Genomic DNA, 26,131 nt, shown 5'->3' on the forward strand with positions numbered 1-26,131 from the left:
CAGTGTATAAGAGAGCCCGGGTGGCTCTCTACACCGTGCTCACTTTGCTACTGGATTCAAGCTAGCCTGGCTGATGAGGGGTGTTTCCCTGAAACTGGTCCCAGGAAGTTTTTTTCAGGTCCTGGGAAGACCTGGCTTGGCAGTTCGGCTGGACTGTTCCCATGAGGCACAGGGTCAAGACTGATTTGCATATGGCTGTGTCTGAACTGGGGTGGTGAAGTGAGCTAAAGAACGATAATGGATTCAACCCAGAACTGTGACTGGGGGTGAGTGCCTGAAAGGTTTCAGCGCTCCGTCTATCATCTACTTGCGTTTGCTCCGTATATTTGCACCACAGTGGCCGTGCTGCAAGTACTGATATCAGTCTAACTTTTTGTAAAGAACATTGGATGGAGGTTGTGCTCTAAGGGGTTAAATATTTTTCTCGAAAAAAGTTATGATTGTGTGGATTTTTTTTAAGCAATTCTGTTTCAATTCATTAGATAATACAGTTTACAGAAACAGTTGCAGAAGAACAAGCCGGGGTATTTTATTAATAGCTTCTCAGTTCTCGAACAATGCGTGCAGCGATGGCGCTCTCTGCTGGATGGATGCCAAGGTTATCTGATGGCTCTCGCCTGCCCTGGGAAGGAGCCATGCGGGGAGCCACCCGAGCTGGCGAGGATCGCTTACCGGTAACCATGGCCGCCGCAGTCATCGCCGATACCGCCTCTGTCTTCTCCTCCGCCGCCAGCGCTGGACTTTGCTACTTCGTCAGACAGAAGGAAGTTACGGAGCAGGTGGTAAAACGAACACTGGCCTTCAGCGATAACGAACACAGGCCACACAGACTCGCAAGATGGTAAGCAGCGGCGGACTAGCTAAAATCGCTTTTCGTTGGATTTGTGGGCAGTTCATGGCTCTGAAAAGCCGGCAGGGCATGGGTGAGGCCTGTCACGTGCCAGGTTGGTGCAGTGCCAGTGTTAAGCCAGCAGAGTAGAGCAGTGGAGAAGTCAGTCATAGATATGTGTGGATGGTGCGTTCACGCTGAAAGGGCAGTAGTGGATTGGTGGCCATGGTGAAATGGCAGTCTAGTCTGTCTTTGATCTGGAGAGTTTCAACTGATCGGTCCTCCCAACAGGATTACTGAGGACGTTTGATATGCCAGGGTCAGCGCCACATCCCATAGGCTAATCTAGAAATCGGCCGGCGTCACACCAGCTCCCTGTTGAAGCAAAGGGGTGCCGGAGGCAAGAATGACGGAGGACAGGTGTAGCTGGGGCACGAGGTGGGAAGTACGGCAGGTTTACAGCTGCATCCTCCGGCGTGACCTTGGCGGCAACAATGAGCGCACTTACAAGCGTTTACATCCTGTTCTGTGGTCTGAGTTTTAACAGCAAGCTGTCATGCTGACCTATTTGTTTCAGTATAGGTAAAATAGGCCTTGGGTCCGCTCCTTTTATCTAAAGGTTGTTTCAGCTTTTAGCGTCAGACTTTGTCAATCACGTCTTGGCTCAGCCCAGTTGGTAGTCAACTCTCTCACCTAAAGCTATTGGCTGTTTGGGTATATCCTACCACCTCCAGTGCTTACGTTGAACTTTATAACCATAGCCTTTTCTATCTGTTCCTGCTGGCTCCCTCTTGTTTGTCTCACTCCAGTGTGCAAACCATTGACGGCTGGTGACCTTGGGTAGTGGTGAGGTGCTGCCAGGCGTTCACCCTAATTTAAAAAAAGTCTAATTTACACCCACTCGGTCTCACATTGACTCTCTAAGCCACTCACTCTAACTCACATTCTCTCACTCAGTTTCACTCATACTCACTCCCACTTACTGTTACACACAAACATACTCCTACTCATTGGTACTCATTACCATTTACTAACATACACACACTTACTAGGGCCCTGGTTTAACTGAACCCACTGCACTATTGATAGCTACACCCTGACTCACTTCCATTCTCCTCACAACCTCCAATCATTCACTCCTTCCAATGAACTCACACCACTTCACTCACTCCTTTTTACTCACTTTCACTTTAAAAAAAACCCCATATTTTATTGCCTTTTGTAGCCAACATTGCACCTGTGCTTTCAACAATACATTTACATATTCCATATCATTTGCCCTTATCTCATATCACATACATTTTACTGCATAATAAACCGTGTGCTCAACATCATATGAGGATTAATCTTAGACCCACTGTCCAGTCTGCATCCGTACAGGAATTATCACCCCTCCCAACCTTTCCCCATTTACTCACTTTCACTTATTCATATACTGTCAAACTCAGATTCTCATTCACTCACAAACGCACTAACACACACTTTTACTCAATCCCATTCACTTTCACACACATATATGAACAGAGAAACAAAATGTCTTGCTTTCCTTGCTTCCTTTGCAGCAGAGCAGGAATTTGGTGGTGGACATTTGAACCAGCAAGCTATGATTCCCACCCAGGAGCAAGCTAGACCAACAAGGGAAGGTTTGAAAAGGGAAACACCCACCGCAGTCCCTCTCCCAGCTTCTTGCTACGGCTGGAAGCACAGCCCTATAAGAAGCTTGGACAGAGCTGGGGATCCCGCCCCTGCTGCGCTGTGTGGCTTCATGTTGGCATGAGGGATGCAATGATGTGTGACATGACAAACACATGTAACAGATATGCTATGCTGCCTGAGGCATGTCTGCAAAATAGAATGGATTGTGTCTGTGTGAGGGGACGGTAGTTGAGCTACGCCCCTCAGACATGCGCAATTCAGACATCCACCTACAGAGTGTTGTGTTTTAAAAGTGCTCTTTAGCTGTATTGTGTCTCAGCTCTCTCAGACCCTCCTCCTCCTCCTGGCATCAGCAGCCTTGAGACAAGGCAGAGATGGCGTTCCTATGCACTGGCCAGTGCTCATAAAAATACAAAAGTTGTGTTTTCATGAACACTGCTGCAATCAATCAATCAATACATTTGTAGAGCACGCCACTCACCCGTGAGGGTCTCAAGGCGCTAAGGGCGGGGGGGGGGGAGAGGGAAGGCAGCTAATGGTCGAACAGCCATGTCTTGAGGCGTCTCCCGAAGGTCCGCAGGTCCTGAGTCTTGAGTAGCTGGGCGGGGAGGGTGTTCCATGTCTTCGCGGCGAGGTAGGAGAAGGATCTGCCGCCGGTGGTCGTTCGACGGATGCCTGGGATGATGGCGAGGTCGGCAGAGCGCAATTGGCAGTTCGGGGTGTAGAAGGACAGACGTTCGTTGAGGTTTGCTGGCCTGGTGTTGTGGAGAGCTTTGTGCACGTGGGCGAGGAGTCTGAAGGTGATCCTCTTGTTGACCGGGAGCCAATGCAGGTCTCGTAGGTGGGTGGTGATGTGGCTGTGGCGGGGGAGTCCGAGGACGAGGCGTGCGGAGGCGTTCTGTATGCGCTGGCGTCTCTTCTGGAATGTAACCGTGGTTCCTGCGTAGAGTGCGTTGCCGTAGTCCAGCCTGCTGCTGACGAGCGCCTGGGTGACCGTTCGCTTGGTTTCGGTGGGGATCAATCTGTAGCTTTTCCGGAGCATTCGGAGGGTGTTGAAGCAAGAGGAGGAGACGGTGTTGACTTGCTGGGTCATGGTGAGCATTGAGTTCATGATGAACCCCAGATTGCGAGCGTAATTTGTAGGTGTCGGGGGGCTCCCAGCGTGGTAGGCCACCAGTAGTCGTCCCAGGCAGAGGGGGTGGATCCGAGAATGAGGACCTCCGTCTTGTCCGAGTTCAGTTTCAGGCGGCTCGTCTTCGTTCTGCAACGGCCTTCATTCCCACGTGGAGGTTGGATTTGGCGATGGCCGGGTCTTTGGTGAGGGAGAGGATCAGCTGTGTGTAGTCGGCGTACGAGACGATGTTGAGGTGGTGTTGTCGGACGATGTTGGCGAGCGGAGCCATGTATATGTTAAAGAGGGCTGGGCTGAGGGATGATCCTTGGGGTACGCCGCAGGTGATCGTGGTGGCTTCGGAACGGTACGGGGGAGGCGGACTCTCTCGGTTCGGCCGGTGAGGAAGGAGGTGATCCAGTCCAGGGTTTTGCCTTGGATCCCTGCATCGTGGAGGCGTGTGCGGAGGGTGTGGTGGCAGACGGTGTCGAAAGCGGCCGAGAGGTCCAGGAGGATGAGGGCCGTGGTTTCGCCCCTGTCTAGTATGGCCCTGATGTCGTCAGTGGCGGCGATGAGGGCGGTCTCGATGCTATGATCGCTGCGGAAGCCAGATTGGGAGGAGTCCAGTACGTTATTCTCCTCCAGGAAGAGGGTCAGTTGTCTGTTGGCGGTCTTTTCAATGACTTTTGCCGGGAACGGGAGCAGGGAGATGGTTCGAAACTTCTTGAGGTCCTTTGGGTCCACCTTGGGTTTCTTGAGGAGGGCGTTGATTTCGGCATGTTTCCAGATCTCTGGGAAGGTAGAGGTCTCGAAGGAGCTGTTGACCTTTCGAAGTTGGGGTGTGATGATGGTACTTGCCTTGTTGAAGATGTGGTGGGGGCAGGGGTCGGAGGGTGAGCCGGAGTGGATGGTGTTGATGATTTTGGCGGTTTCTTCGTCATTGACGTTGTTCCAGAAGAGCATCAGGTCAGTGCGTTCAGTGGGTGTAGATTCTGGGGTGTCGGCGTCAGCCGTATGCATCTGGGTATCGAAGCTGTTGTAGATGTCTGAGATCTTGCGTTGGAAGAAGGTAGCCAGGGAGTCGCAGAGTTCTTGTGATGGTGGGATGTTGTTGGCGCTGGAGCTGGGGGTGGCGAGTTCTTTCACGATGTTGAAGAGTTCTTTACTGTTGTGTGCATTGTTGACTAAGCGTTCCTTGAAGGAGGTTCTTTTGGCGGATCTGATGAGCTGGTGGTGTCTGTGTCTGGCGTTCATGAGGGCTGTGTGGTTGTCTGGTGGCTGGTCCTTGCGCCATTGCTTCTCAAGTTTTCTGCAGGTATGCTTGGAGTTCTGGAGGTCGTCGTTGAACCAGATGGCTCTGGTGTTGGTGTGTCTGTTGGAGGGTTTTCTGATTGTGGCGAGGGTGTTGGCGCAGTCGTCTATCCATACTCTGAAGTTGTGGGCTGCTGCGTTGGTCTCAGAGGGCTCGGGCGGAGGGGCTCAGTCGAGTGCGGTGATGAGCTGGTCTTCAGTGACTTTTTTCCAGCTGCGGTGTGGGATGCATTGCAGTTTGTTGTGTGCAGTGTGTTTCTCGAAGGAGAAATGGATGCAGTGGTGGTCGGTCCAGTGGAGTTCGGTGGTGTGGCTGAAGGTGACACGGTCGCTGGCGGAGATGATGGGGTCGAGCGTGTGTCCAGCAGAGTGGGTGGGTGTAGTGACGAGTTATTTGAGTCCGAAGTTGGCGAGGTTGTCGATCAGTGTTATGGAGTTGTTGTCATTGGCATTCTCTGGGTGGAAGTTCAGGTCTCCGAGGAGGATGTAGTCTGTGGAGGCAACGGCGTGCATGCTGATGAGGTCGTTGATGGATTCGTTAAACTGTGGTCGGGGATCCCGGGGGTCTGTAGATGAGGGTTCCTCTGAGGGTGGTGTTGTTATTGACGTGGATCTAGAAGTGTAGGTGTTCGGCCATGCTGAGGGCGTCTTCGGTGCTGGTGAAGACTCTGATAGAATCCCTGTGGATGATGGCGATTCCTCCTCCCGGTTTGTTGTTGTTCTGGTCTCTGCTCGTGATCTTGTAGCCGTCGGGTATGGCTATGGCTATGTCCGGTGCCGAGGAGGTGTTCATCTAGATTTCCGTCGGGAAGGCGACGTCCGGGGCGGAGGAGTCGAGCAGGTCCCAGAGTTCGACGGTGGGCTTGTGGACTGAGCGGGTGTTGAGCAGTATGCAGCTTAGATGGTTATGGTCTGCCGTGTTGGGATGGGCAGGGCATGCTGGTGTGCGCTGGCTGGAGAAGCTGCAGCAATGGCATGTGAAGGGTCTGTGGGTGCTCTTCGGGGAGGCCTGGAAGCAGTTGGTGTTTCGGCCGTTGTTGAGTGCGTGGAGGGTGTTTGCGTCGTAGTGGCGTTGGGTCCTGTGGAGTTCCCGGGGGACAGGGGGTCTGGCGCTGGGCGCAGTCCAGGCGCGGGCGGGCGCAGACGGGCATGCCTTAGGCACGCCAGCGGCACGACCGCACAGCGGTCGTCATTTGTAGGGGAGGGGGCAGAGGCGAGCAGCAGGGAGGCGGGAGCGGGGCGGAAGGGGAGGGTCAGCGGCGGCAAAGGGCAACGGCGGGAAAATGGGGCACAGAAGTTAACAGGGGCAGAAACACCACGGGCACAGTTCAGTACATAGAATAAAAACGAAAGACTATGGCAGACAATAACAGTGCAGCCAATAACAATAACAGTGCGCAGAAGGAGAAAAAAAAAATGAACCACGGAGGGAAGAAACCACTAAGCCAAAAATAAACGGGCTCAAGGTAGGCCTCGAACCCTGCAAGGGGGTGCTGGCAGGCTTCCAGGCAAAGCAGACCAGCACGGAGCTGCCGGGGAGAGTGACGTCCTGGGACCAAGGTCTTGAGACTCACGCGCACTCTCCCGCAATAAATAAAGCACATTGTCAGGACTCGGATAGGCAAGGTGCAGAATGTGGGACCTGGCAAGGGGTCTGCGTCCTGGAGCCCCTGACCAGGAGGCGCCACTGGTAGTAACACAGCATGCTTTAGCACATTAAAACCAGAGTTTTTGTCTTTGCCAATGCTTCTTTTAAAACAGAGTTATTGTGAAACAGCTCACACTCCTAGCACTTAGTACACTTCATTGGGTAGCAATATCACTAGAATTTGAAACTCTGAGATTCAAATTTAAACAAATCTCTGAGGTAAGTGCCTTAATCCATTGCCCTTCTCACTTAGAACCAGGTACCTGCAGGTTTCAAGCAGATCTCTCTAGCCAGTATACTAACCCATTGATCTAATAGAATGATCTGTAGATTTCATATAAACCTATGTAGTGGATACATAAACTCACTGAGGTACTTCAAATATATCTTAACCTATAATATGCACAGCCTCTCATGGTTATCAAGAACATTAAGAACAAGTTTGGGGTATGTTGTGGACATTGGGGAGATACAATTTGGAGTGGGTGTTTGAAGGAGAGAAAGAGAAATAGCAATTCCATTCCCGAAAGAAGAGATGTTATTCGTTCAGTATTTGGGCTCAGAGAAGAATTCACCGCTTCATACCCAAGATTTCCTTGTTTAAGTCTTTGGCCTGAGTATCAGCATTCACTGAAGACAGGTGTCTGCTCTTTGCATTGCATGGCTTATATAGAAGGAATCTATCTAATTGGGTTTTTATTTGACAACCCCTGCATAATATATGATTAGACTCTCCTATTTTCAGTTTCTATTTGTTTCAAATTCTGGTGGGATTCTTTTAGTGTTTTCATAAACTGTAAAAATCTGTGGTTATCAGTTACCAACAACAAACTACCAGTGCCTCCCACACTATCACAACCACTACTACATCATAACCAACATCACTATTATTACAATGACCACCACTACTGACTCCATTAATACTACACACCCATCATCTACTGAATCACCACCAGCACCATCACAATACCACACACCAACACCACAAACACCGCCCATACCACAGCTATCACTATTATCACCACCACTATCAATAAGACCAACACTTCCAATATTCACACAATATCCATGCCACCAGTAAATTCACCACCGCCATTAATACAAATTCCACCAGAAAGAATACCACCAGCAAGCACTGGCAAAGTCAGTAGGTCTGGTTTTGATATATTGTTGCATGGCAACATTGTTTCTGCATGTCTGTGTTTGAGAGCGTTGACAAGTTAAACGCAGATGTATTGGCTTTGCCAATGCATGTTAAGTCTGTGAGCACGAGATGCGTGCCTCATTTGCCTTGGTCCTGATAGACTGTTATTTCTTTGTCTTTCTACAGACCAAATTCCTGTCCCAGGATGAAATCAATGGTAAGTATATTAATAATATTTTACCCAGACCTTGCCGTTTCATAGTGCTGCAGAAACACAGCTCTTAATATTACCCTACTCATTTCACCAACCTCAAAAACATAAATGAAAAGTTTAGTCAGCCTATAAAGAATTTAAGCCTGTAATCTACAGATTTCACATATATTTCCGCAAGAGGTGCAGTAACCCCCTGAGCTATCTTTTCATATGTACCTGCCTCTGAGCCCACCCTCTCTGTTATCAAGTTCAGCGATAGCGTCTTGTTGATGCTTCCAGATCAACTTCTGCCAGATGGTAGAGGCGCTTCTCAAAGGGACAGTAGACCACAGTATTCTGCTCTAGCAGCAAGGCTCTTGCTGCGGGGTCAATGAACACAGGTATTCATGTGTGCAAGCGAGTTCCTTCAGGGCTTTTATAGAGATGTCTTCTGTTCTAAAAGCTGCATTCTTGTAGAGGGACAATAAACAGAAGTCTTCTTGCCTGGCAGCAAGGACCTGGTGAAAGGTGCAACAAATATTCTGCATTGAAAACCTACACAACCTCGGCCAATACTGATTCTACATTTGAAGTGCCGGGTTCTTTTGTTTAATGTCGCATAAGGTTTGTAAAGAATCCTTTGCATTGTGTAGACTTTGCGAAATATGATACTTTATTAACTTATTGAATTGATATATTGTGAGATTTTTCATGATATAGCACATATCTGGCACAAGATGGTTTCATAGATAAAAAGGTGAACAGCAACAACGTATGTACAATAACTAGAACCTGTAGTTACAAACCCATTATAATAATACACCAAAAAGTGTGTGTGTGTGAGAGAGAGAGAGAGAGAGAGATTGTGTGTGAGAGAGAGTGAGTATGTGTGTGTGGGGGGTGCATGTGTCATAGAAAAGAGGGAGAGAGAAGGCAGGAATGACTTTTGTCAAGGAGGTGTACTAATTCATTCACTCATTGAACATGCATTTGCAATGCAATAGGTCTCGCATTAATGAGGGTTTAAGCTATTGGCAATGCAATGGCTTAAACTCTCACAAATGCGAGACCAAGTACATTGCAAATATTTGATTTTTTACTAGCATCTATGCAGTGCTTTCGTATTCATGAAGGTAGCGCCCTTTTCTTTAGACAAGCCACGTCTAAAGAAAGGGGCATTCCGACATTAAAGTGAAACTGCGGCATGGGGGCTTTGACCAAAAAAAAGCATTGGTTTGTCAAGTTGACAAACAGATTTTTTTTGGGTAAAAGCGCCCATGCCGCGCTTTCACTTTAATGTCAGCTGCGTACCTTTCTTTAGAAAGAAAGGGGGGAAGCCTCTATGAATGTGAACAAAATTAATAAATAGATAAGTAAGTGCGGCCACTATACTTAGTGCAGACCACGCTTTTAAAATAAAGAAATAAAAAAATGCGGCCGCTATAGTTAAAGAAGACCGCCAATAGCAAAAATTAAAATAAAATCGGGCAGCGTGCTGCTAGGTAGTGTGTGGAATAGGGGAAAATCATTAAATAAAATAGTGCTCACAGCCAAGATAAAGCAGACCGTGTAACAAGACAAATAAAAGGTCCAGTCGCTATGGCAGGTAACAAATACAGACAAGGCGGTACTACGGAAGGACTAACAAGCCTAATAATGAATCGAAAGCCAGCGTTTACGAAGGACAATGACACAAGTCAATTACAAATATGGGCAGAGAGTGGGCGGGGCTTGAAGTCCATACTCCACTACTGCATGCCTCGCAGCAGCGCATGTGCAGCCCAGGCTCGACCTAAAAACTGAGGTCTCCGTGCTGCAGCTTGGTCGAAAAACCTGAAACGAAAATGTTGACTAGAAGTTGCTTAAGCGGTAGACAACATGTGAATATAACAATACAGTAATGGATAAGGGCTAGGCTAATCAAAAACATAGTCCAATTGCTGACAGCAGTCAGCAGCGTTTCAAGTCCTGTGTGAGTTCATCATCAAGAAAGGGTCTGAAGACACTATAGCAACACTCCATAAAGGATAAGGGGATAAAAAGGAGAAGCTTCACAATGTCTTAAAATGCTGTTCATTTGCGGCAAAATTTCAAGCTAAACCTCAGAAAGAACCAACGGCCAATTGGGATATTTCTAAACTCCCCCAAAGCGTATGTAGGAAATGCTAGGATGAGCACGAGAGCGCCACCCCTGTTTTGCAATGAGGTATTAAATGATCTTCATTTCCAAGAATTAACTTTAATAGCCTCATATGAGCAACCCTTGAAAACATGTTGAAACATCCTCTTTTTCTCGCATTAGTCTGCCAAAAATGGATTTAGTGCAATTGCAGAGATCTACCAGCCAATGGTTAGCTGTGTTTCCTTGAACTGCTGCTATTATTGTAACTGTAGTATTATTGCAGTCCATCCATCAATCACTTACGTGACCGTTTTAAGAAATCATTACTATATGTCATTGACACAAGGACCCAAATAGCTTGATTAGACAATACATCATCATGCATGCATTTGTGAACACAGTTTCCTCGTCTTATTCGAGAGCAAAAAGTTTCCATCTCCTACACAGATGCACAATTGTCAAAGCCTTTCTGGGCTTGTGCCCTTCCCACACTCTGATTTCTGTTACAGAATACAAAGAAGTGGCTAATACACTTGTTATTGGATATTACTGTTGGCAAACCAGGAATCTTATTCATTTTTGGTTCCTCGCTTATTGTTTCACAACATTAAAAGAAATATTCCACTTCCACTTCCGGACCAAGTGCAGTAAAACTGAAATCCAATCAACTATATCTTCGAGGTTAGATTATGGTAATACCGTCTGCCGTCATCTTCCAGCCTATGGCCTGCACAGACGTCAGGTGGTGCAAAATGACACTATTTGACTGTTACTTGCGCTCCTATCTGGAGCTTCAATTCTAGGTTATTCCTCCTCTCTACACTGGCTCCCTATGGCCAAGCAAAAACCAAAGGAAATGATGGACGGAGTGTTGAACATGGCAAGCACTCACCCCCAGTCAAGTGATCTTTTTAACCCCTTGGCTGCGGCAGGAATTCCGCCGCAGCGCTGGGGGGGGGGGGTTTGGGGGCAGTGCGGTGGCGCTGTGCTCATGACGGAGCCACTCCGTCATGAGTCACGGTTGAGCTGTGCTCATGACGGAGTGGTTCCGTCATGACTCCACCCACTGCGCTAATCGCTCGCACAGGCGGGGAATTAGCGCCGCGTGGGCGGAGTAGCCGCCAACGGCCGCAGCATGACGGAACCACTTCGTCATGAGCACACGGCGCCCGTGGCTCATGACGGCGTGGTTCCGTCATGAGCACGGAACGGGTTAAAACACTTTGCGTTGCCCATCTAGCATTTAATCACACAGGACATGCAGTTTTGTAGAATAAATTCATTATTCATGGGCCAGTTGGTCTGATCAGCTAATCTGCTGCATGTCTACTAAAACTGCCTACTATCTCGAGAGACCGTCTTGGAGGCTTTTCTTCCTCTTGAACTTAAAGCGAAACATTGGAATAACCTTCCGCTGTTTCTTTATTCGGATCCTCATCTCACTTCCTTTAGGGAGAATCTCAAAACATGTCCATTTCCGAACTGTTAGACGTATGCCCCGCTTTACTCACCAGTCTAGATCTTGGGTGCTGGATTTCAAATAGTAGTTGGCTTTGAACGTCACTTTCATTCATTCCTGAACCACGGGGTCGACGTGATCATTCATACATTTCCTCTGTATTAAACTGAAGCGTTTTAAAGGTAAGCAAGATGAGAAGTAGTTACACCAACACAAAATGGATGTCTTAATGTTAAAACCATGACACTGGTTTATGCGTGTCGATACAGGCTCGTAGCTGACCATTGCTTTTGCTAGCTATTCACCAGCATTATAATTGACCATTAGCTTGTAAGATAAGGAAGGTTACAATAAAGCTACTACCTTCTCAAGGGGTATTGAAACCCAACACAGGCCGAAAACATCCTTTACAGTTTATATTTTGTCATGCTCTGGTTTTTTTATAAGCATTTTGCTGACTTTTTAAAAGCCCTACCCAAACCAGCTTATTTACATGTTACTTAACCAGCGTCATCAACACATCCCATTCTCCATCCCAATCCCGCTCTTCTTCAGTCATGTCATATCTAAATATGAATAGTCCACAAAGAACTCTAGATCTAAGCATTCTTGTTGATGCAGCCACATGCACGATAAATCTGGCTCTTCATAACGGTACGGCAGTCCAATGCTTTCACGAATGCCAAGTTGCCTAGGCTTTGCTCCGCTCCACATTTCTTTGCAATGTCTCTCTGTGCAGCAAGATACCCTAGGCTTTTAAAGTAGTTTTATGCTGAGAGCCATTCTAATCTTCACTTCTACCTAGTATTCATAATTTTGGGGATATCTCTACAGGTCAACCGCAACCCTGGATTCTGTACCCCTACTTTCTTTCAGACTTGTATTATCACTGGGCAGGGCCAAATCATGTGAAAGCAACCTCCACAGCCTCCCCAGCGTATTGAGGAAGGGCAATCAATAATTCCCATTCTTCATAGCCTAGTTGGGGGGAGGGGGGGGTAGGAAAATCTATGTACGAATTGGAGTATTATGAAGCATAGGCTTGCAGGAATTCTAAGCTCATGAGGAATCAGCCTGCACTCTGCTCCTTATCCTCAAAGGGTCCTATATCCTCTTTCCATGCCTGACGCAGGGAACGAAGAGCCAGATGTACAAAAAAAGTCAGTTTGCATTTTCCTAATTGCAAATGTCTTTGATTTGCAATTAGGAAATCAAAAACAGCTATGTACAACATTGTCTCAGACAATGTTTGTGATTCCCAATGTGTCGCAAATGGACCTGCCTCATCAATATTCTTGAGGCAGGTCGCAATTTACGACCCATTGGGAACAGCTACAATCACAAGGATGGCGGCCTGCTGGGGTAACCAGACAACAATGCCTGTGATTGCTTTTTAAATAATGCAATATTTTTTTAGGTCTCGCTTAGGCAGTGCTTGCACTGTTTCTTTGAGACATTCTGTATCAGGAATATGAGCTTTAGGCTCCTACCGTCTTTCTAATTGTCTTCTTTTATTGTTCTTCATAAATTGCTGCTTTTCTTTGGTTAACATGCTCAAGTCCCTCCTTTTGTACTTTTGCAAACTCCCATGAGGACTGCCCCTTTTACATGCGCTCTTATTTGTCATGTTATTTATTACTTTCTGAGCACTCTTTTGTTCTTTTTGCTTGTTTAGGCTCAGCAACTCTCTCACTCCAACAGTCACTCCCTGCGAGAAGTTGGCCTGGTATACGATGCTCACTAGTTAAAGTGATCACCTTGTACCATGCCAAGCAACCCTTATGGTGTGGTTGTAAGTCAACCTTTTCGGACTAGCTGCCCTAGTGGTAGCGTAGGCTAAGCAGTCTTTGAGGCTAAACTCGTGAAGCGTGTTAAGCCAGCTGGTTTACCAAATGCAACCCCCTTTTATACCAATGAAAGGACACCACACAGATATATATTCAAAATATATATGTATTTATTTCTCAAAGTAACCCCTAGTCTCTTTATGAGCACAGGAGCACAAATCGTCAAACAAGATTACAGTAGAATACACAGAAGTTGCACTTTATATGGATAGGCCCTGGTGGCCACTCGAACCATATACTAAAATAGTGGTATAAGTACCACGAACAGAAAAGGGAAAAGGCCTAGGGCCTCTAGAATCGCTGGGCCTACAAGGAGATAACTTCAGTTAGTGACCAGGAGGTCCACGGGTGGCGTGTGCAGAGCAAATAGTCACACGCGTGCTCCCATAGGTTTCAATGGGTGCGTAAAAAGTACAAAGTTACTGCAAAGAGGATCTTCCGGATGGACTAGGAACTCAAGATTTGGAACACAGGCACTAGAGATGTAATACTACACTTGGGCACAGGTGTGCCAGCTTTACCTCACCCACAGGAAGCGGGTGCATAGGCCTCGAAGTGCGTTGGGTTTCTTCTATCTGTTCCGTGGAGCCTGAAGATAAAGATGCTGCAGGCAGTCGGCCCGGGAGAGATGCAGTGGATCCAAGAGTGGATCGGAGATGTTGAAGACCTGTAAGCAGAGGGGACAGTGTTCACAGTCACTAGCCAGTGACCAGCGTGGCACCAGGTGGGTACCAGGCAATGTCGGGTGCAAACAGGAAGAAAGGTGTAGCTTGTCTCTGCAGCCACGTGGTCCCTGGAGGTCGACGACGTCCAGGAGTCGGTTCACGAGCTGTCCCACGCAGGCTCTCGCTGTCGGCGGTGTCGGCGACTTGATCGAAGCAAACAAGCCTTGGCAAAAGCAATTGTTGTAGCAGATGAAATAAGCTGATGGTTCTGACCAGCAAGGTCAGAAGAACTGCTCCTTTGGAGGGGAGCAAGGGCCAGTCTGGAGCAACCAGACCAGCGGTGTATTTTGTGAAGTTCGTTGCCAAGATGGCTACTAGCCAGCGGGCCAGCAACCGGTTAGGCGCGTCGAGTGGCAAAATGCAGAAGGGCCCCACGCAGATCGTGGAGATGCTGGAGGGCTCACCTTTGGTGCAGATGCTGCTCGAGGGTTGGGCTTCTCAGATCCCAAAGCACAACTTGGAGGGAGCCTCGGTTGTTGCACTTGTCAGCTTGTCGTGGTCGTTTCAAGATGGCTGGCTCCACGTGTCTCGGTGCCTCCACGGGTCTCTTCTTTTCAGGGACTGTGGATTGGGCGGTGAGAGGTCTGGAGGTCCAGGTCTTGTCAGTCTCTGGGCTCGGGCTCCGGCGGGAGGCGGCGGCAAAGCAGACATTGATTCGCTGGATGGTGCTTGCGTTAGCAAGGTGGTCACTCCCTGACCACAGGGGAGATTTCCTTCAGTCTTCTGTGCAGCAGAATGTCGAAGTTTCCGTCTTCTTCTTAGTTTCAAGTTGATTCCAGGATGTCTGAAGTCTTAGGACACAGCTCCTACCTTTAAGCAGATTCTAGGGGCCGGACTACCTGCTAGGTCCCTCCCTATGGGTGGGACCAGGAAGGGGGGTAGTTACACCCCCAATCCTTTGTCCAGCTCGCCCCAGGCCCGGGACTGGTGTGCCCCAGGACCGGTTTGAACTGGCATATGCACCGAGGCTCCTTGTGAGCCACAGGCATGTCTGGTTTCTTTCAAGCCCTACCTGACCAATACACAAAATCCTGTCTGGGGTGGTGCATGCACCTCCCCTGGCAGGAAACCCTTTGTCCACACCTCCCAAGCTGGAAGGACTCCCAGCAGCAGGAGGGCAGACTTGTGTCTGTGGTGGCAGCATCCATTTTGTGGAGCTGAGGCTATGTCTGATTTTACCCGGGTTTCAGGTACTGTACATGTCGTGTCCCTCTAGAAGGGTGGAATGCTAACCCCGTCGCCAGAATTGGCGAGGGGTTAGTATTCCAATTCATATGACACCTTACTCGACATGTTTTGATAAAGCCAAACCAAAGTTAGCATTTAACCGCGAGGTTCATAATGCACTTAAGAGTATATGGTATGACGATATCTGGAAACAGTAGAAGGAAGTTGTTCCGACCACTGCAGACAGGCTCAGCTCATGCCAGAGCACCATCTCACATGGAACCAAGCACTCTGCCTTCAGGATTGTTAAGGCCTGCCATAGGAGTGACTTATAGGTTACCAGGTGTCCCATTTAAGGTTAGGTATAGGTATACTACACCTAAGTAAGAGGTGATTACACCAACTTACCCCAGCTGAGTGATCAGCCAGTTGTGTCAAATTGTTAGGCCAAGCCTGGGGTGGCATAATACATGCTTCAGCCCCTGGCAGGCCTTGGGTACACCAATGCCCTGGGTACCTAGTGTACACTGGTACAGGGGCTGACAGGGTGATCCAACCAATTGGGTATGTACCTAGGGTACATGGAGTCCATTTTAAAGAGAGAACAGCCAGGCTGAGATCCTGAATAGCAGGATCTCAGGCCAACTAAGTCGAAAAACCAGCTAGACACTAGGCAAAAATTTGGGGGTAACCATAGTCAGATATCCACCTTCCTACACTCCCTCTCCTCGGCTGCAGCTGCCTCCTCCTACCTCCTGCTTGTCATTCTCTTTTCTCTCCTGCCGCCCCCACAGTGCTGCTGATTCCCCCTCACCTTGTTTTTTTTATTTGTTCGTCTTCCAGTCCGTATCCACATTCTGTCCAGTCTCTCTCCCGCCCCATTCCACCCACTACTCTTTCCGCCCCACTTGTTTCTCCACAACTCCTTGCTTGTCTTCGCACCCTTCCTTCCTGCCGCAGTCCCTTGGTAGCCCCTGCTTCCCCCGCCCTTCTTCCTGGTGTGTACACGCGCTTGCTGTGAAGCAGGAATCCATTAGTCTCCCTCTAAAAAAGAAAATCAAATTCATGCCCTTTCGTTGAAAGAAAACATCTTTATTGGAAAAAAAACAACAGAAGCAACTTAAACACTGACCAGACACATAAAGCAATCCCTATCACCCACGAGAACACTTAAACAACCAGCGGGGATACGCATCTGCCACTTGATGAAGGAACAGCGCCTGCGCTGGATCACACTCCCAGAGAAGAAAGCGCGTCAGCAAAACCTCTGTAGGTGTGACAGTCAAAGGTGGAAAAGTCTCTGGTGCTGGAAAGCTGACATGAAACTCATTGCTGCGACCATGACGCAGCACTGACAAACAGCCACATTTTATTTTTTTGACTCGATGATAGCTGATGCTTTACCATTGCCTAAATGCCAAAACCTGGTTTAACGTTGTTGTGGTGGTGTCGGTTGAGGACTTCTTCGCACAAACCAAGTGTGCTCTGAAGGAAGATGCAACTAACCTTGAACAGTTGAGCTTACTTGATATACAGTGTGGGGGGGGGGGGGGGCAGTCTCCAGTCTTTCACACTTTGAGCAAACTTCCTGTTCCTTTGCATGTACACATAATAAATGCCCTGTGCCACTTGGGAGGTGGTATTTTTTATTGTATTTATATACTACTATTATTAGGCAATATAACACTTTAAACAAGTGTTGCATTACTTGTTCTTTTTGTTTTGTTTTTAACACCTAAAGGAATAGATCTGGAGCTTAGCTCCTACCTATGTGTTTTTCATCACCAAAAATGCAAAGTTATCCACACAGTTCTACGCCACACAAATCAACTCCACACATTACTAATCCACACCACATAATTTAACACTAAACCACATAATTTGACTCCACAACATAATTACACAACACACCTTATACATCCAATCCACATCACAGACTTCCACATCAAACCACAAAATTCAACAGCACAACACATAATTAAACTCCAATACATGCCATTCCCCAACACAAAATACCATTCCACATAGCACACAATCCTACTCCGCATAATTCGAGTACACTCAATACCACATAATTACGATCCACATAATTCCAGTGCACACCATGCCACATAATTCTACTGCACACCATGCCACATAATTCCACTACACAAATCCACCCAACAACATACAATTTCACGCCACAGAATTCCACAACTAACAATTCTAATCCAACTCACATAATTTCACTACAAACCACATACATATACTTCATAACACATGGGTAAAAGACATTGGGGGATATTCTCAAGGACTCATCGCCGAGTTAGTGGCACTTTATCACAGCCAAAGTGGTGATAAATTTATCGCACCATTCTCAAGCTGGTGCTAACAGCCGATAACACTAGTTTTCCTGCGATAGCAGCCGCAAAACATATCGCCACGGATGATACTGGCAACTAACGCTAATGATATGCAGAGTAGGCGTTCCTGTGCAAAAAGCCGCGAAAACACCACTTCACAATATTCACAACGACCAACCAGATCGGCGATAAGGTCCCAAAACATGCGATAAGGCGCGTTAGCAGCAGAGATTTAACACCTGCTCCAACCTGGTGTGAAGTTGGAAGAAAACCTGCACCAGGAACGGGAGCCCAGCCCACAGCCACACCAGAAGAACAACAGATGTCATGGAGCTACTGATCATGCAGCTTGGACACCAACCGCCACCCATCCCAGGACCCCCCCCCCCCAGACTACCACATAGGCAGCACAGACAAAGACAGCGTACCACCAGAAAACGCACCAGCCTCACGGACTAAACACCAGAGGATGTCATTGCCCACTACAGGCTCAAAAGGACACCCATCCTCCACATCCTGACACTCATTGCCCACAGGCTGACGGTACCAACACAGCGGACAACCATCATTCCTCCACAGACATAGCTGTTGGCTGTGCTGCACCTGTTGGCCTCTGGGACCTTCCAACCAACAACTGCCAGAGTCGGAGGAGTTTCACAGCCAGCCCTATCCAAGTTCCTTACACCTGTCTTGGATGCCATCATCAGCTTGGTACCACAGCACCTTTTCTTCCCACACACTGCGCAGGACCAAGCAAGGACTCTACGCCAAAGCCGGCTTCCTGAATGTGTTGGGGGCAATCGACTGCACACATGTACTCCTTGGGCCCCCTGCCGCCACTGCACTCAATTACCGCAACAGGAAGCACACGCATTCCATCAATGTGCAGGCAATGGTGGACCACCGGGGACTCTCCACCAATGTCTCCGCCAACTACCCAGGCAGTGTGCATGATTCCTTCATCATCCGACAGTCCATCATCAACTAGCACTGTCAGGATGGCATCCTATGGATGTGCACTGCTTGTTGTTAAGTAACAACTGAACACACAACACACCTCAACTCCACCAACATACAACTCACAACTCTGGGAATGCACACGTAACAAAATCACATACAACAATACAACCAACATGCCCAAATACCAGACACGACAACACAAGCCATCAACGGCATGGCACCTCAGCCACACAATACCAGAATGTGGGGAGAGGTGGGAAACAGGCATGTGCAAAGGAGGCAAGTGACCCATGAATGGGAATGTACACAATTCCAAGTGTGGCGTGGATGTGCTGGACAGACTACAGTATGGAGACCACGGACATTTCCATGTCGACATACACAGCTGGTGTTTGGAGTGGACTGGACAGTGGATGCAACCATGTCACCTCAGCCAGTGGGGAAGATCGCAGAAGAGTAGCGTGTTATGTCCCCCTCTGTAAGCGTGAGCGCAGTGGGCTGGCCTGGCGTACGCCAGGGCAGCATAGGGGTGTGAATAAAAAACCGGTAGCTCTGGGCGTGATTCTCTTCCGGCATTGCCAACGTGTCTGCCAGGGCGGCGCCTCTCACCCCGCCACGAGGCCGACGCTGTGAGCCGTGGTGCATGCGATCCTGTGAGGCTGCTGCACCCCAGGACGCTGGTCCCCAGACCCGTCTTGCCCACCCCTACACGCCCAGGCCTCACTGCTCACCTGCCGACATGGCGTGTGTCAAAGAGGGCCCACCATGTGCCGGTGCAAGCTCCACACCCGAGGCCCGCGACCTTGGCAGCCTCCTCAGACCGTCGCTGGCCTCCGCGACACAGTCCCCAGCACTCCTTTCTCGTTGACGTACTCCACCACTGCCTCCGGCCTACACTGTGGTCACGTAGGTCACACATTAGTAACTAAGCCTTGATCATTCAATGGCAGAGTACATATATTTATGGCTACGTTTATTTCACTGTACTCGCTTCGATGTGGTGCCACCAACTCTGTGCATAGCATTCCAATGACCCGTGTCTGTGGGCCCCTGCTGACCGCTGACTCCGGCCTACACTGCGGTCAAGTAGGTCCCACATTTGGAACTGAGTCTTGATTTTTCAATGTCCAAGTTCTTGTCATTGTACACAAGGTGAGGAGTAAGAGGAAGACGCGGTTCCGTCCGGAGGAAAAAGGATCCTTGTTATGGATTTGATCGAACATTACCAACAACTGCTCTGGTGCCACTAACTGTGTTTCGCAAGCCAATGACACTTGGCTGTGGGCCACTGCTGATCGCTGCCTCTGGCCTACACTGCTGTTCTGTAGGATCACACATTTGGTACTGAGTCCTGATTTGTGTATGGCAGAGTTAATACCATTGTACAGTCATCATCGCAGTCTGCACCCCCTTCCAGTTCTGGTGCCACTAACTCTGAGCCCCGAAATTCATTGACACTCTCTGGTTGACCTTTGGTGGCGTCTGAGTCTATGGCCTGGGTGTTGCCTTCATCATCATGTAGCTGATACTGACTTGGTGTTAGAAATGAGTCTGTAGCATTCATCTCCTCCATATTGTCTGTGTCTGCTTGGTTCTGCCCTCTGTATCAGGCCCTGGAAGAACACCTTCCACTGTCCCCCGAAACACTCCGCGACATACACCTTGGACATCGACGAGGACCCGCTCAGCTCTTCTGGCCCTATCTCAGCGCACCGCAAGTCACCGTCCCGTGGTGATGTGCCTGTGCCGGCCGCAGTACATCTGGGGCCACTAACTCTGTGCAACTCTAGTCATGGACCCTGTCTGACTGACTATTGGATGGCCTCGGAGTCGATGGCCTGGGCGTCATCAACGCCATGTGTCTGTGGCCCTGTGCCGACCGCTGCCTCCGGCCTTAACTGCGGTCCACCAGGGCTCACACATCAAATCGAGTCCTGACCTGCCCAGACGACGCATCACCGCAGGATGCACCTGCCACCACTGGCAGGACCACCTCCAACCAACAACTGCCAGAGTCGAAAGAGTCTTACAGCCAGACTATCAGAGTTGATCACACATGTCTTGGATGCCATCATCAGCTTGGTCCCGTTCTCAGCTCTTCAGGTGCCACCAACTCAGTGCACCACAACTCATGGACCCTTTCCAATTGATTTTTTGCTGTGGACAGGTCACGCAACAATGTCACCTCAGGCAGTGGGGAAGACCTAGGACGATGATGTGGAAGAGGAGGCAGGTGTGCGGAGGGGTGAAGACACAGACAATGGGAGGGCAAGAGACAACAATCAGAAGGCAGCAATGCAGACTGGAGGTGGTAGTCCAGCTACACAGCAGGAGCTATGATTGAGGTACGTGCTGTGGACTGCGTATGCAACTAAGTCACCTCAGGCAGTGGGGAAGACCTGGCACGATGATGGGGAAGATGTGGCAGGTGTAACACACCCTACTGCAACTGCAGCAGGAATGTCCCCAAGGGACACAATCTTGGACAATTTCTTCACATGAGCACGATCAGCTCTGGTGCCCCTACCTCAGTGCACTGCGACTCGCCGACCTTTCTGATTGAATATTGGGTGACCTCTGTACTTGCTCCTGCTACCAACATGATGCTTTGCAGTTGTTTGTGTTATGTTGGTGTTTCTGTTTCAGCTTTAATAGTGATCACTGTTCAAGTTGTTGCCAGCACCAACCACTCCCTGAGGGCTGGCTCACACTCACTCCACACCCATCCAGCAAAGGCGTCACTGGTCAGGTGACCCTGGTAATAAAGAGTTCAACTGACTATCAAAGTGTGTCCGTGTGCTCATTACGTAAGCATGATGGCCCCGGGCCCTACCACATTACATTGTGAGGTGTACAGCGGACGCAACCATGTCACCCCAGGCAGTGAGTAAGACCTTGGACATGTATCTCTGTCGTCCCTCCCTTCAAACGTAAGAGGAGCGGACTGGGCCAGCATACGCAAGAGCAGCGTAGGGGTGTGAATGATTGTCCCGGGGCTCTGGGCGTGGTTCTGTACTGGAAATGTGCAAATGTGTGTGTCTATGTCGCTGTGTGTGTGTGTGTGTCCGTTGGTGAGTGTAAGTGGTTCCTGATGGGAATTAGACAACCACGTATGTATTCAAGTTAGGCTGCCATGATTTTGAACACCACCCGCACCTGTTCAGCCATCTCCTTCTGGCAGTCTAACACCTGGCCGTGGAATGTGATGTGTGCTTCGGTGAGGTGCTGGAGCCAGCAGTGGTGGTGGGTGCTTCCTGCTGTGTGGTCTGTGCAGGGGGTGGGGTCTCCTAGATGTATTTAAGCTGCCCTGCTCCTAGAGGTAGGTTGCCTAAGATGTCCATGAGCTGTTGTAGGGCGTCGGTGTTGGAGGTGTGGAGGTCCTCTTAATCATCACTGATGAGATGTCTGCTCTGCTCTGCAGGAGGTGTTGATTGTCCCTCTGCTATGTGAAGGCGAGATACATTTTAACATTGTGTTGACATGGATGTTGACGCATTGTTCATGTTTACATCGGGACTGCATGACATTGTACATTGCGATTGTTTGGGAGGAGCTGACTGTTTGACGAGGGACAGTGGACATTTGAACTACATGACGGATGTGAGGTTGTACACATACATTCTCATCTCACAGTTTCCGGCTATGCCAGATGTGATTGGCCAGTTTCCACTTCTGTGCTTCGACAGTGCTCGGATGTTTTGGACTTGGGTATATTTGGCTCTTGGTCGAGTTGTGACTCTTGGGCATGGTTTGTCCGCAGATGTGTTGTTGACGTCAGGGGTGGTTTGTGCACGTGGATGTGTCAAAGTGTGGCCTGCTCCTTTCCGGATGTGGTCCACACTCAGCCACCTCAGTGTTGTGGCGTGCACAATGTCATGATGATTGGATTGCAGCTATGCTAATCGTCGAGTGGTGTCACTTGCATTGTCGGTGTGGCTCACAAATACAAATTTTTGCGGGGTTTCGCACGTGTGCATGTGTTGGTTGTGATATTGGTGACGTGTGGGGTGGGACCCCTTTGGGCACATGGTGGACGGCGGCCTACTTGGTGTTTGTATGTGTGCTGCAGTGTGCCACGGGGGTCAGGGACATGATCCAGAGTCATTGTGGGTGTGCAGTGTGCTCTGCTTAATTGTGCATGTGTGCCATTGTGCCCATCTCCCCCCGTCCCTCCAGGACCTGGTCGGTACTCACCCTGTTGATGTTGTGTCAGGTCATGTTGAGCAGTGTCCGGTGCCACAACTCCTGGCACTGTATCCCGACTGATGACTGTGGCCACCATTTTCTCCATGTCATCCAGCTCCTGGTGTGCTGCTGGACCTCCACCTCCAATCTGCGTTGCTGCTTTCATGTTGTCATCGAGTTTCTTCTTGGTTTTGGCCTTCACATCCTTCCAGCGCCTCTTGACCTCTTCCATTGTCCTCCTCAATGCTGCATCTGCATTCACAGGGTCCAAGATAGTCTCCCTTATTTGCGTCTTTGTTGCCATTGACACGTTGGAGGTGACGAACAGTTGTTGGTAGTGTTCTGTCACCTCTGTAATGATGATCCTGTTTTCCTGCATACTGAACCGCATCTTCCTCTTCCTCTTGGCCTTACCCGACCCCGATGTTCCTTGCTGGTGGTCTGTAGGGCGTGTGGGTTTCGCCCTGTCCTCTGCAATCGGTCCGGGTACATCCATGGTGCTACGCAGTTTATTTATTTTTTTGGCTTTTATGGTGCATTTTCCTGCATGATGCGTGGGAATTGCAGGCCTGTCGCTTGTTATCGCTGATTTTTCTATCGTGATTTGGGACATCACCACTTTTTTTGCATTGGTGTTTTGCATTTTTTCAGCGCCGCGTTAATTTTCACGCGGTCATTTGGCGCGTTATCTTGGGACTTTTGCATGGTGTCGCCGTGTTGAGAATACAACGTTAACACGGTGTTATTTTCCCACGATCGATTGCGATGTGCAAAGTTGCGTTAAGCTCATTTTGTGATAATTAACACACATTCTTGAGAATATCCCCACTGTCATTTACAACGCTAATCGCTCTAATGCAAGCAAATGTGACACCTATTGCATTTCCAATGCTTTTTTGTAATGCAGCCCGTTTTCCTTTAAAGGAAAACAGGCTGCATTACAAAAATAAAAACGAAAAGTTTTATTTTCAATTTTTAAGAGCGGGCAGTGGTCCGTGGATCCACTGCCTGCTCTTAAAAATGTTTTCACCCACATTCACAAAGGGGGTTGGGGTCCCTTAGGGACCCCTTCCCGTTTGTGAATGGGTTACCACCTCCTCCACGTAGTAGGTAAATTATGAATGTTTTGCGACCACATTCCGGTCACAAAACATTAGTTGTCCTCTTCTCCTTCATGCTGCAATATCCCACGTTGCCAGCCCTGCTACTCCACCACCAAGATGTCCACAACTGCCCTATGCTGCCACATTTGCCCAGAGGCCTCAGTTAGATCAAGCAGTCGCCGGCCTCTTTGTTGTCACTCCGAAGTGTTCAGAGAGCCCTGGGCCCACCAGAAGCTGCCCCCTTCTCCTGCTGCTTCACCAGTGAACGGCCAGGCACCGAGCCCGATGCTCACTGGATCAGATCCGCAGTTGGGTGGAGAATGTGTGCAGCTGCACAAGAGACAGAGGGGAAGAAGAGAGAGGTGGTGGATAACGGGGACTGAGCCCGGAGCCTCACTGAGTCTTGTCTGTCATCTTGGCGTGCTGGCCCCACCTCCCTTGTCATGTGTTGTCACTTTCAATTGCTTACTTTTGTTTTACATAATGGGTTAACGCATACTGCCACTAACTTCTTTAGGTTGAATTAAAACTATAACATTTACAACTGCAGCCATCAGGATTCTCCAGTGCTCTTAACCTCTTTTTTGTTTTCAAACGTGACCGCAGAGTTCAAGGAATGCTTCTCTCTCTATGATAAGAGCCAGAAGGGGAAGATAAAAAGCAGCGACCTGATGACTGTGATGCGATGCCTGGGCGTGTGCCCCACACAGCCTGAGATCAACAGACACCTGCAGGTGCATAAGATTGGTGAGTAAAAAGGGAGCAGAAACGTACATCAGCCACAGAACAGCATGCTGAACATACCACCATATCCCGCTTTGTTACATAGAAAACTTGTTGGCAGATTACTTCTTCATTCGTCTAATTTATCCCTGACAGTATCCTAATTCAAGATTAGGAAGAGCACCGAAATCTTATCCCACACATTAGCCTAACCATAAGGGACATGTTGCATGCAATATGAGAGAAAGTTATGGCAAATTAGCAGCCACAAGAGAAGACCATACAGTTTCAGAAGCATCAGACAAAGTGCCGGGAGAACAACTCCACTTCTGTGAGCTACTGCTACAAGCCCCTTAGAGGTCCAACATGTTTCTGTATTCCAATCCAACTGTGTACATAAAGAGCCCCTGGGAACACAGATACATTCTCTCAAAGGGGACAATCACTTTAGCTCTTATCTGGAGGAGCAGTACGCGATCCGGAGGAACAATGCTGGACTTGGAGGAGATAATTTAGCCAACATTCATATATGGGAAGGGAAACAAGTCACCCCTTTCATTCCTCTTCCATGTGCAGAGACAGTCAATTTTTTGTACAGTAATATCGTTTTATCAAGGGCCACTTTACTGTGCTGAGAAATCATGCCTGGCTGAGCGATGTCCGGATCCAGACTTTACATTAGTCATATACAACCATACTGTTCTTGGTGAACTGAAGACGAGAAGCGTACATGGTTGGCATGTTCTACAGGCTAGTGGCCTACAGTAAATGAGGCACCTTAGTGCGAGGAGGCATGATCCCAGTCATTCCAAGCTCCGAATTGGGTTGTAATCCTGATGCAGCTATGTTCCAAATTATTGCATGAAGGTTTTTTAAAAAAAATAATTTGTTGGAAGGTCGAGAGACTTGGAGTGTTCACAAATAGAGGGACATCATTCTTAGGAGAACCTCACTTCTGCCCTCACCTGATGGTCAGTCAGTGCATCACTTAGAAAAGACAGTCACTCCAGCATCCACATATACAAAGAAACATTGCTGTTAATTATAGTATTGACCATTTATATAGTGCCCTGCTAACTGACTAGTGGTACGTTTAGTAGCAAGTGTCATTATCCAATCTGGTAATATTTATCTTACTGATCTTTGAAGGAAGGAACATGGATCCCCTTGATATTCCTATGACACTTTAGTTCATGGTTTTCTGAGTATATGCCCTTCTGTTCTTAACCACTTCTTCCAGGATCTCTGACAGTCCAGCAGCATAATTACTGGACATCTTTTAGTGATATGAGGACCCTAATGGTTCTTTTGAGTCTTTCTAATTTGCCCTTTTAAAGCCTTATGGGAAATACAGAGGCTGAATCTTAACTTTCAACATTCCCAGCATTGATTCATCCTTTCCAAACCATCCTGGGACCACCAATGGAAGGTCCATTCAACTAAAGCTCCCCATCCCTCAGCTCCTCGATACCCCCTGGGGTGATAAGTCGTGCTGTACAAATACGGATTGATTGATTAATTGATTGATTGATTGATTGATAAAGTAATCCCACTTCTCCAGATTCTCATCTTTTCTACATGCCTCTCTCCATTTGACCTTGCTCAA

General features: G+C 48.5%; 1 protein-coding gene and 1 long non-coding RNA gene across 2 annotated transcripts in view; one reads left to right on the plus strand and one right to left on the minus strand.

Moving 5' to 3' along the window:
- Positions 1–886, minus strand: part of LOC146860667 (uncharacterized) — a 272,962-nt gene extending 272,076 nt beyond the window's left edge. Inside the window, exon 1 of the long non-coding RNA XR_014978847.1 lies at positions 673–886. This is a non-coding gene — a long non-coding RNA (uncharacterized LOC146860667). The remainder of the gene's footprint in view (positions 1–672) is intronic.
- CALML4 (calmodulin like 4) overlaps positions 722–26,131 on the plus strand; it is a 29,299-nt gene continuing 3,889 nt past the window's right edge. Inside the window, exons 1-3 of the mRNA XM_085644593.1 lie at positions 722–841; positions 7,886–7,916; positions 24,409–24,549. Of these exons, the coding sequence (XP_085500719.1) occupies positions 839–841; positions 7,886–7,916; positions 24,409–24,549 (175 nt within the window). The 5' untranslated portion in view covers positions 722–838. The remainder of the gene's footprint in view (positions 842–7,885; positions 7,917–24,408; positions 24,550–26,131) is intronic.

This window comes from Triturus cristatus, chromosome 3_1, assembly GCF_964204655.1.
Source record: "Triturus cristatus chromosome 3_1, aTriCri1.1, whole genome shotgun sequence".
Classification (NCBI taxonomy): domain Eukaryota; kingdom Metazoa; phylum Chordata; class Amphibia; order Caudata; family Salamandridae; genus Triturus; species Triturus cristatus.